General features: G+C 34.7%; 1 protein-coding gene across 7 annotated transcripts in view; it reads right to left on the bottom strand.

Moving 5' to 3' along the window:
- Positions 1–12,631, bottom strand: part of CDKAL1 (CDKAL1 threonylcarbamoyladenosine tRNA methylthiotransferase) — a 667,723-nt gene that overhangs the window by 162,195 nt on the left and 492,897 nt on the right. For all 7 annotated transcript variants that reach the window (XM_019640497.1, XM_019640496.1, XM_019640494.1 and 4 more), the window contains one exon: positions 850–1,030. In XM_019640497.1, coding sequence (XP_019496042.1) covers positions 850–1,030 — 181 coding nt within the window. The remainder of the gene's footprint in view (positions 1–849; positions 1,031–12,631) is intronic.

Genomic DNA, 12,631 nt, shown 5'->3' on the forward strand with positions numbered 1-12,631 from the left:
GTTAAAAAAATTCTATTTCCTCTTTAGGCTTATTTACATTTTTCCATTTTTAGGCAATGAATCTAGAAACTAATATTTTTGTTTGAGACTATTAATTCCTGGGGCATTCTGGGAAACAGTTTGCCTTCACTGTATCTCAAACTTTTTTCACATTAAAGTCATCTTACTGTAATATAGCTATAATCATGTAAGGATGAAATTATATTGAGGGTCACTGAGAAAGCAACACACACCTAAAATATACAGACAGATAGACAGTAAGCATCAAATCTATCCCAAGGAAAAACAGGAAAACACAGGACCCAGTAATTAACAAATTATGAAAAGGGTCTCTTAAGAAGCAGGGGAAAAATGAAGCCCTCTTTGCTCACAGGTATTTAAAATGTTGACTTATTTTGAAACATCCAAGGATTCATTTTATAAACAGGCAAATACTAGATATTAAATTTTTTTCCTTAAGTGTCATCTGAACCTCACTCCCCAAAAGAAGCTATAAAGGTGATACTTCATGAGAAGCTTTTTTTTTTTAGCTGAGCCATCCTGCCACCTATTGGCAGCTCAGCAGCAGCTCAGCTCGGGCCGGGATTCTAACCGCTGTTGCTCAGAGCTCACACTCTTGAGTGAGCTCTTAACCAAGTGAGCCACTCAGCCGGCCCTTTTAAAGGTGATATTTTAGTTGCTAAGGTCATTTAACACATCCAAAGTCCCCTCCCTGCCCCCAACTTGGAAAACTACTCATCTTTTGTAACTTAAAGGTTATACTACAAGCCAGGTGTATTCAGGTAGGCAACACAGGTGCATTTTTATATCTATTGGCTAAATATAATACCTTACAAAGAAATATCTTACCACTTGTGCTGGAACTTGTTCCATTTTTGCAGCAGGTGTTCCTGGTCTTGGGTAAAACTGGTTAATAAAGAGGCTTGGAAATTTGTACTCTTCAACAAGTTTCACTGTTTCTTGAAAATCGTGATCTGTTTCCCCAGGAAAACCACAGATAATATCTGTAGCAATAGTTATTCCAGGAACTCTAGAAAATAATGAAACAAAAATATAAAAAGTTGTCTACAATCCATAATTATTCTTTTTCCCTGACATTTGAAATACCATTGTTTCTTTTAATATGAAATTTTATTTTTAGGAAAGGGACATTTACAAATAGTTTTAAAGAGCCCTAAATACTAAAAGCTTATAAAAAGCAGTGGCCCTCTGTCATCAAGGGGCTCCCATTTTTAATTCTTTGAGTTGTTTCTTTGTTCTTCTATATTTTATGATAGATGCTTATTCTGCTATTTGTAGTTTACTGATTTTTAGACAATATTCACTGACTATTAAGGTATATGAGGATTTAGCTCTTTAAATTACTCTATCCCTCCCTTCCCTATATAATCACTGCACAATTTTTAGTTAAATTAATAGTATTTTCACTGGTATAAATGCAAAAATATTCTTCACTATGGAGCCAACTGGTATACTCTCATGAGTTTTCTTTGTCACAACACTGATTTTTTCCTAGAGTTAAGAATTGCCTCTTTTTAAAAAATTTGCTTAATATTCTAAGTCCCTATGCTAATGTTTTCCAGATGATCCATCAGATCTATGAAAAACCAATACTATTTTCTAAGCACTCAATATAGTCTATAATTCACCAGTTCCATTTCTCCCCCTGTGGAAATGCCGCTCCTACTTTCTTCAAGTGTGTGTTGCTTTCATAATGAAACAGCTGTAATCTTTAAATATTACTCCTTGATCTCCTTTCTCCTGGATCCTATGTCTTCCTAATTCTTGATTATTCTATTCTCCCCAATTCTGCTGGAGCCTTCTGTCAGAAGTGTCATCAAAAAGAGTACCAGGAAAATTTTGTTGTTTTTGTCTTAGCATGTTTGAACATGGAACAATCCATGATTGACAGTGGCTGTGCACAGCGCACCCAAATGAAAAGTATTAGCCATCAGAATTTCATATTGTTCCATGTTTTGTTTTTCTTTTAAGATTTTTTTTTTTAATTGGGGAATTGGGGAAGGGGAACAGACAAGTTGCTGTCCTTTTTGTTCTTCAGTCTAGTTGTGGAGGACGTCGCCTCACTGGCCCAAGTTGGCACCATCATTGTGCTCTTCCCAGGTGAGGCAGATCAGTCGCTGGCTTCTGGACGGCAGCTCACAGCGGCTGCTGGCCGCTCACACTGGCTGCTGGCTACACACCGTAGCCCATGGCAACCCACTGCCACAGGGGCTGCAGCCTACGCTGTCATAGATGACTCAGGGCAGCCCAGCTCCAGGTTGAGCTGTTGTTCAGCATCTTAGCTGTAGAGGGCAGTGTCACTGGCCCTCATATGTGGGATCCGAACCGGGGCCCTCTGGCGTCCCAAGCCAGCTCTTAACCAACGCGCCACTCGGCCGGCCCTGTTCCATGTTTTTTTAAAGTAGCAAGGTTGCTGATGAGATGTCCAAGTTCACTCTGACGCACACTTTTTTATACGTGCCCCACTGTCTTTTTGAAAGCTTTTAGAATATTAAAATTATTTTCAATTATTTTAAATTTTATGATAATAGGCCTTGCAGTAGGTATTTAAATCTTTGTATAAGGTACAATCTGGAGACTCATGTTCTTTAGGTCTAGAAAATTTTCTTATGTTGTTTTTAATCACTTCTTTCTCTCTCTGGGATGTCTCTTCTTTGAGTGTTGAAACTACTGAATCAACTCTCTAAGTTTTTTACTGTTATTTTCCATCTTTGTCCTTTTGTTCCATTTTCTGGAAGATTTACTTGAGTTTATCTTCCAACTCGTCTATTGAAAAAATTGAGTTGAATATCTTATTTTACATTTCTAATAGCACTCTCTCGTTCTCCAATTTTCCTTTTCACAGCACACTGATTTTGTTTTAGAGATGCAACAACTTTCCTTATATCTGAGGATATCAATAAAGTGTTTCACAATTTTTCCTCTGCTCAGGGCAATTAGTTCTGTTTCCTCCAGGTTCTTTCATTTTGGTCCCTCTCATTCATGGTTGAGATTTCCCACCAATAAATAGTGACTCTTGCTGTCCATTAATATTTAAGAGTAAAGTACTAAAAGCTTTTCATTATAGAGTGACTGGCTAACAAGCTGCATTTGTTTTTGATAAGCTCAAATGTTAGCATCTTCAAAATCATTCCTCTGTGGCCAGAGTTTCTCAAATATGCTGCAATATTCTATTGCACAAGTATATTAATAATGTAACAACAACAAAATAACATTAACAGTATCCAAAGCTCCAATATTATTCTGAATCCATGAACAGCAGGAAAAAATAGCCTCAAACATTTCAAATCACAGAATACCTATCTATATAATTTTTCTATCACCTACATGCAATGCAGTTCTATAAGAATGAATAGAATGGTGTATCTCATTAAGATATATTAAACATTTGGGAATATAGGAGAGAAGAAAGGATATAACAATGATGAAAAGTAAATGACTGGATGCCTAATACAAACAGCTTCATTAAAACAACAGCTTTCCATGCCTAGTTTGCACAATCCTTTAATTCCTGTGTGAAAGAATAACAAATTTATTTTAAAAAATATTTCTTTCTTGACTTCTTAGTCTCATTTAGCTATTAATGTGACTGAACTTTAATTAGTAAGATAAGTTATAAGGACAACTTTTCTCTATGATGATAAATAGAAAAAGACAATATGCATAGAAAAAAATAAAACAGTATATTTGAAAAAATTTTAAATTTTATTGTGATATAAAAACATTTTTTTTCATTAATGGTGATTATCAAAATTACATTTGAAAGTCATAAACACATGCCTTCACAGTAAACGAGATAAAAAGACCATTTTCTAGACTTACTAAAGCATGTGAAATAGGAAAATTATGTCAGTAACTTCAATTAGCCAATTTTTACACTTGACTTATAACTACTTCTGACCAAAAGAAATCCACAACTAAAAATAAAAGTAATGGATAACAGCAGAAATGACACAGAACAGTACATCTGCCCTAGGAAATTAAAAAAAAAAATCTTAGAAACTGCCTGTTACATACTGCAGAAACAAAGACAATTGGTTATTGTCCTAGGCTGTGAATTGGAATGAACTTGGCACTCGCTTATGGGGTATTCCCACAGGAAAGTCCCTTACTGATTTCCCCCACTCCTCAATACTTCTTGATCCAGTATAGTTGAGCTCAGTATTATGTAACACCTGCTTACTTTGGCCTCAAGGTCCACAGCAAAAAAGAAAAGACAAACCTTTGCAGGAGTCATCATAAATGTTAAAGGAAGGAAATGTTCGATGAATGGATTTAATTGATAACCTACACAAAAAGCTGACTGATAACAGGGGAGAGGACAGGGCACTCTGAACTAGTGAGAGACCTATGTGAGTCAGTATTTAAAAGTAAAAGCAGTTTAACTGGTTTCAAAGTACATAATAATATAAACTGATTGCATATAAAATGTTTTCAAAGTAGAGACTGCACTTTAATGTTTGGTGAGGCTCACTTATACATTAATTTTACATACGTAACTGATGCTATTCATGTTCTTAAAAATAATTCAGCCCCTTAAGTGAACCAACAACAACAACAAAAATCTCATATTTACAATTTTACTTTGTCTAGTAAATAATTCCCTTCAGTATCTGAGAAAATCAGAGAAGTTTGAAGTGGACCAAATTCTGAATTTACATACGATTTAAGTAGCTATGAGGAAATTATAAGGGGTATAAAATAGAATATTAATTCAAATATTTAAAATGCTAATTGTGAGTAAATGATGTTTTTGAGAAGCTATAAATTTTCAAAATGTTAAAATTAAAATAAATAATTTCTATAAATTTATTAAAGCTGTGAGTCTAATGAATATAATTACTAGGTATTATGTGTTTTAAAATTTAGAAGACCTTCCATATTTATGTTTTCATAGTAGTATTAGAGAATAATTCTGAGAGAAAGATGAAACTGAAAATGTTTATTTAGGTTAAATAACAGAAATTTTGACCCATTAAATTATCTGACTTATACAAGCTATTTGCTGGCAAAACGGGTTCATTAAATTACTAGAAATGGAATTAATGAGAAAGATTCCAATTATGCATCTGCCTTGGCAGAAGCAGTGCTGTGATCAGTTAATATAATCTATCAGGACGTGTGGGGAAAGTGCTACCTATTGGCTGGCCTTTGGCCAGCGTTTAAGAAAGCCCCCAATATTTTAAGACATACTTATTTACATTGAATAAAAATACACATATAAATATAACTGATACTATATTTGAAATACTATTAAAATATTGTACTTTAACTTATCTCAAGATTTTCACTCACAATTTGGTGTTACAGTGACAAAAATATGCAAAAGGCTGATTCTCGTTCATGCTTTAGATGAAAAAATTGTTAGCCTCAAATTCCACAGTGAAAAAAAGTGAGACTGACACGCATGCTGTTATCTCAGAAGAAAAAGATAAAAATGATCAGAAAAGGGATCAGACCTATTAAAATGATTAGGCATAAACTAAAAAACATGATTAAAAGAACCATTTTTAGTCCTATGGAGATTAATTCCAGGACAATTACTCAATAGTTCCAGGAAAAGCAAGTTGGAGGTAGGGAGGAGAAAAATATCCTGAATTGAATGAAAATAAATATATCTAAATATATGGGAAGCTGCTGAAGCAGTGCTTAAAAATAAATTTATAGGTTTAAATGTCTCTGTTAGAAAGAGGTAAACACAATAATCTAAGCTTCCACTGAAAGAAGCTAAAAAAGAGGAGCAAAGCAAACCCAAAGGAAGACAAATAGAGCAAATAATTAAGGTACAAGAAGAAGTCAACAAAATAGAAAATAGAGGGGAAAAATCAATAAAAGTAAAGGTGTATCTTTGGGGAAAAGAAAATCAACAAAATCACCAAACTACTAGCTAGACTGAAAAGAAAAAAGAAGAGACAAATGACCGACTTCAGACATGACAGAGACAGCACTACAGATGCCATCAACATTAAAAGATGTCATGAGTAACCTTATACGTGTGGGTTTATTTCTGGGTCTCTATTATGTTCCATGGATCTATGTGTCCAATTTCATGCCAGTACCATGCTGTTTTGATTACTACAGCTTTGTAGTATAGTTTAAAATCAAGGAGGGTGATACCTTCACCTTTGTTCTTCTTTCTCAAGATTGCTTTGGCTAGTGTCAGAGTCCCATGTGGTTCCACAGAAATGTTAGGATTCTTTGTTCCAGTTTTGTGAAAATGCCATTGGTATTTTGATGGGAATTACAGTGACTCTGTGGATTGCAATGGGGATTATGGACATTTTAACAATACTGTTTCTTCCAATCCATGAGTACAATACGTTTTTCCATTTATTTGTGTCATCTTCAATTTGCAGACACTGAAAAACAGTATGGAGTTTCCTAAAAAAATTAAAAACAGAACTATCATGAGATCCAGCAATCCCACTTCTGGGTATTTTCCCAAAGAAAGCAATAACACTCATTTGAAGAGATATATGCACCCTTTTGTTCATTGCAGCATTATTTACAATTGGAAAGATATGGAAGCAACCTAAATGTCCATCAATAGATGAATGGATAAAGAAGCTGTGGTATATATCGTAGGGGTTGAGAACACCCCAAGATGTGCCTCTGTGGTATGCAAGTTATTTTGAGCTAAAGGCAACTGAGACTCTGTGGGCCTTATTAAGAGAAACTTCTGCCCTCTTTTAACTACCCAGAAAAATTCAAATTAGGGGCCTTGCCCACAATAAGAGATTATCAGAGATAACCTTTTTGATTTACCTATACAGGAGGCCAAAGTACTCATTACCAAATATCTGCTCTTCTTATCACCCTGAAATGACCTTCTTCCTCTCTGAAGCCCCAAGATGCCTTATAGCATCCTTAACTCAGAATTTCATATATACCTCATTTTAACTTACTGTATCTGAACCTCTCATTTATGTGGGATCTCTGACTCTCTCATGTATGTCAGGCTCCCCTATGTGTGTATGTAATGAAATTTGATTATTTTCTCTTGTTAATATCTTATGTAGATTTAATTATTAGAACAGCCGAAAAAACCTGGGCGGTAAAGTTTCTATCTCCCACGCAATATGTACTGTACAGTGGGATATTATTCAGCAATAAAAAAGAAGACAATCCTGCCATTTGCAACAACATTGATGGATCTAGAGGGTGTTATGCTAGCGAATTAAGTCAGACAGAGAAAGACAAACACTTATAGGTGGAATCAAAAAACAAAACAAAAAATATACAGAACAAAACAGAAACATACTGACATATACAAAAAACAAACTGGTGGTTACCAGAGAGCGGAGGGATTAGAGGGTGAGCAAAATACGTAAAGAGGATTAAGAGGTATAAAGTTCCAGTTATAAAATAAATAAGTCATGGGGATATCATGTACAGCATAGGGAATAGAGTCAATACTATTGCAGTAACTTTATAAGGTGATAGATGGTAACTAGACTTATCATGGGGATCATTTCACTATATATATATATATATATATATATATATATATAGAGAGAGAGAGAGAGAGAGAGAGAGAGAGAGAGAGAGAGAGAGAGAGAATCACTGTAATGTACATCTTAAACTACTAGGATTTTGTACATCAATTATACATCCAAAAAGGGGAAACTAAGGGTATATTTTACACCAATAAATTAAAAATTAGATGAAACATGCAAATTCATTGAAAGATATAAATTATAAAGAAACACTCAAGAAGAAACAGAAAATCTGAGTAGTCTTCCATCTATTACAAAAATTAAATTTGTAATTAAAAAAATCTTGCCTCCAAAAAACTAAATGAAGCAAAACAAAACAAAACAAAAGAATAATCCAGGCCCAGATGGTTTCACTGGTGAATTCTATCAAACATTTAAGAAAGAAGAAAACCCGTTCTGCAGAAACTATTTCAAAGATAGGCAGGAAAAAAACTCATTTTATGGGTACAGCAGTAGCCTATCTGAAGACCAGAGAAAGAAATGAAAAATAAACTCCAGACCAATAAATCTGACAAACACAAACAAAAATTCTTAACAAAATATTAGCAACGTGAACCCAGAAACATATAAAAAGGATTGTATATCATGACCAAGTTTTTAATCCCAGGAACACAAAGTTGGTTTGACATGCAAATACTAATTAATGCAATAAGCTATATTAGAAGAATAAAGGTGATCTTAGTAGATTGCAGAAAATTCAGTTGACAAATCCAACACCCATTCATGATCAAAACTCTCAGTAAACAAGGAACAGAGGAAAAACTACCTTAATGTGATAAAGTGTCTACAGCTATTCTCATACTTATAGGTCAAAGATTGAATGCTTTCCCACTAAGATTAGTAACAAGGCAAGGATTTTTGTTCTCTCTCCTTCAACCCAACATATTACTGAAGGCTCTACTCAGTGAAGAAGGGTGACAAAAAGAAATTAAAGGCATATAGGTTGAAAAGGAAGAAATAGTTGTCTTTTTTTTTGCAAAGGACATGATTGTGTATGTAGAAAATTTAAAGAATCTAATGAACCTACTAGAATTAGTGAGTTAAGCAAAGCTCAAGATCAATATACAAAAATCAATTGTATTTTTATATATTAATAAGAAATAATCAGAAAATGAAATCAAGAAAATACTTTCATTCACGATAGCATAAAAAATACTTAAGAATTTGGGAAATGTAACACCTGTATTCCAGAATCAGAGAATTTAAAGAGATTTTCTTAAAATTTGCTGAGAGAAATTAAAGAATGTCTAAATAAAGGGAAAATATATATAATTGGAAGTTTTACTATTGTGATGATGCCATGTCTCTTCAAATTGATATTCAAGCAGATTTAGTGCAACTGCTCACAAAACATCATGTTTTGTTGTAGAAACTGACAGGCTAATTCTAAAATTTATATGGGAATGCAAAGGATTTAGACTAGCCAAACAATATGAAAAGAACAAAGTTGGTGGAATGGATGAACAGGACTTAAAAAGACTTACTATAAAGTTACAGTAATCAAGACAGTGCAGTAGTGGTATGAGAACAGATTGACAGAACAACTTAGAGAGTCCAAAAACATAAAAACCATACATTTATGGTTAATTAATTTTCAACAAAATTGCCAAGGCAAGAGACAGTGTTTCCAATAAATTGTGCTGGAACAATTGGTAACAGATGCAAGGAAAAAAAAAGTTATTAGGTCCTTACCATACATTATATACAAAAAGTACTTTAATATCATAGATATAAATGTAAGAGCTAAAATTACTAAACTTCCAGAAGAAAATATAGGAGAAAATCTTTGTAACCTCAAGTTAGGCAAAGATTTCTTATTGTAACCAACACCAAAAGCACAATTTAAAAAGATGGGATAAACTGATAAATTGGACTTGCTGAAAAGACACCATTAATAAGAACACAAACAAAACTGTATAATGGGCAATCGATTTTACCAACACTTCACTAAAGAAGATGCCTGAATAGTTATATTAGTGCAAAAAAAGTTCCTCAACATTGTTAGTAATCAAGTAATACAAGTTAAAATCATAGAAGACACATTTAAACAGAAAAATGGGTATATTGCAAAAAAGGCTAAAATATATCAGATGTTAGCGAGCACTTAAAGAAAGTGAAACCCTTATTCATTGTAGGTGGGAATTTAAAATGATACGGTCACTTTGGAAAAGTTTGGCAGTTTCTTAAAAAATTAAACATTCACTTACTGTGACTAAGAAAGTTTACTCCTAGTTATCTACCTGAGAGAAATTAAAACATATGTCCACACAAAAACTTGCATGTGGATTGTTTTTAGCAGCGTTCTTCATAATAGTTCCAAAATGGAAACAGTCCAAGTGTCTATCAACTAGTGAATAAATAAACAAAATGTGGCATAGCCATACAATGGAAGTATACTTACAAATAAAAGAACTACCTACTGATACATGCACCAACATGAATGAGCTTTGAAAACATTATTAAGTAAAAGAAGGAAGACACAAAGGATTACTTATTGTTTGATTCCATTGATATGAAATTTCTACAAGAAGCAAAACTATAAAGACAGAAACAGATCAGTGGCTGCCTGGGGCTGGGGGTGGGAGCAGCGATGGACTCCAAACAGACATTAAGAACTTTCTGTCATAAGCAAAGCATTCTAAAATGAAATTGTGATGTTGGTTGCACAAATGTATAAATTTACTGAAAATCTTCAAACTCCACACTTAATGTTTCGTTCATATTGCATGGTATCTGAATTATAACGACAAAAAAATCTGTTAAAAACAAAAGAAAACCAAAACTTTTCTGAAGACAGAGAGATAACAAGAATCCTCCATAACATACTGTCCTCTAACAAGTCCCAAGAGCTGAACTTTTGATGGAGTATAGTCAAAGAATTAAATATGGCCAGATAGGAGGAAAAGACAAGGATAAGTGAGTGGTAAGGTTAAGGCTGAAAGAAAATTATGTTCAAAGCATGACATCATGAAGGACTACAAGAAGGGAAACTTGAACTATTTCCCAAATACCAATATATGACCAAAAGGAACCATTCTATTCATCCTAAAAGGGGAAATTAAAAAAACAAAACAATATGACATTTTCAAATAAACTTAAGAAAATTTTCAGCAGCTTTAAATTTACTTTCATAATTTTATTAAAAAAAATTTTTTTTAAAGAACCTGGGTTGAAAACAGAAAAAGCACTAAAATACTTAGATAAGGGTTGAAAAGCCATTCCTTCATCCATTTATTTCTCTTTCTAACTATGATAGTCACTGTTAAAGTACCTAGAATTACTCTCCTACTGTAAACTTGTGAGAGAGGGGTGTATATCTACAATGTACATTTCAGGTAGGAATGTTGGTGATGAATGAAGATTAAAGAAACACTAAATAAAAGAAGTGCCAATGCCAACAATACCCTTTCTTTATGTCATTCTAGGGTTTCTTTTCTTGAAGTCTGTGGACCTCCTAAAAGTGCATGAAAAATGGTATATTTTTCAGGGGAAAGTGACCACTATTTTTCTTCTGATTCTTTTTTTTTTTTTTTTAAATTGGGGAATTGGGGGAGGGGAAGAGCCAAGTTGTCCTTCAATCTTAGTTGTGGAGGGCGCAGCTAGCTCAGCTCCAAGTCCAGTCGCCATCTGGCTTCAATCTTAGTTGAGGGGGCATAGCCACCATCCCATGCGGGAGTCGAACCAGCAGCCTTGTTGTTAAGAGTGCGTGCTCTATTCCCTGAGCCACCTGGGCATCAGCTCAGCTCAAGGTGCCGAGTTTAGTCTTTAGTTGTGTGTGGGGGTAACCACCATCCCATGAGGGAGTCGAACCAGCTGCACTGTTGTTAGGAGCACGTGCTCTCACCAGCTGAGCCATCCTGCCCCCTGTTGTCAGCTCAGTGGCAGCTCAGCTCAGGCGCAGCATCATGGGCCCATGTGGGAATTGAACTGGCGACCCTGTTGCTCAGAGCTCACGCTCTTAACCAACTGAGCCACTTGGCTGGCCCTCTTCTGATTCTTAAAGCCTTCTGTGACCCAAATAAGATTAGGAATCATTTCTTTGACTGCTTTTGGATCAATAAAAAAAATATTAGGAAAAATGGATAATAGATAATCTTTGACAGTCTTGTATTAGACATTTTTTTTTTTCTGGCAGAGAAAGTAAGGTTCATCTGACAAATCTGAGTGAAATAATCATCATGTCAGTGGCAGATTTAGTAGAATCTGTAAGCTGAGTTATATAATATTTGTTTGTTTTGCAAATCAAAAACGGTCAAGTATCATCAATTTCATAAAGTTTAACCTAACAGAAAAATCAGTAACATAAAGCAGGTCCCGCTCTGTCGATTATGATATTACTTGGAAGATGATAAAAACTGGTGTTATTACTACTGTCTCTTAGCCTCACACACATATATTCTATACAGCAGGTAATACTGGGGCTAGATGTCCAAAACGTACATTTGGTTCCTTCGGCAGTTGGCTTCCTGTTAGGTCCTGAGGAAGGAGGTGTGGAGAGGAGATCAGAAGGTGGGAGCAGAGATCAGCTTAGAGTTTCTGGAAGCGGTTACCCCCCGTTTCTGAGGCAGCAGGCCCCTGTCCTGGCTCCTAGGCTCCAGCAACACAATCTCTCCTTTTGTTCCCATAGGCCTGGTGGCAGTAACTGCTTTCAGTAGTCCTTACTCTCTCGTTACCTCAACTCCCAATCTTTGCTTTTCCAATCTCCTATGTAATGCATTTCCTACCTTAAATATCCTGTGGTAGAAAGAACTAGCATAATTTTTCTTCCTAACAGGATCCTGACCAAAACAATGAAACTCACCAATGTCCATGTCCTACTACTTTAATGAGATCAAATTTACACAGACCACATTCTCTTAGGACTAAAGAAAGAAAATTGGAAATAAATGGTAAAAAGATAGGTTTAGAAAAACCTCAACCCTATTTGTTTGGAAACTGAATACAATAAAAATATAGATGTATTCCTACCAATGAATAGCTGTAATCTTTTTCAAAGTAGAACACATAAAATTTTTGACCTTTAGAAAGAAGTTTAAACCAAATTGTTTAGGGCTGGCCGAGTGCCCTGTTGGTTAGGAGTTGGCTTGGGACACCAGCTCTGAGCAGCAGGGCCC

The sequence above is a fragment of the Hipposideros armiger genome, unplaced genomic scaffold (genome assembly GCF_001890085.2).
Source record: "Hipposideros armiger isolate ML-2016 unplaced genomic scaffold, ASM189008v1 scaffold_50, whole genome shotgun sequence".
In the NCBI taxonomy this organism is placed as follows: Eukaryota; Metazoa; Chordata; class Mammalia; order Chiroptera; family Hipposideridae; genus Hipposideros; species Hipposideros armiger.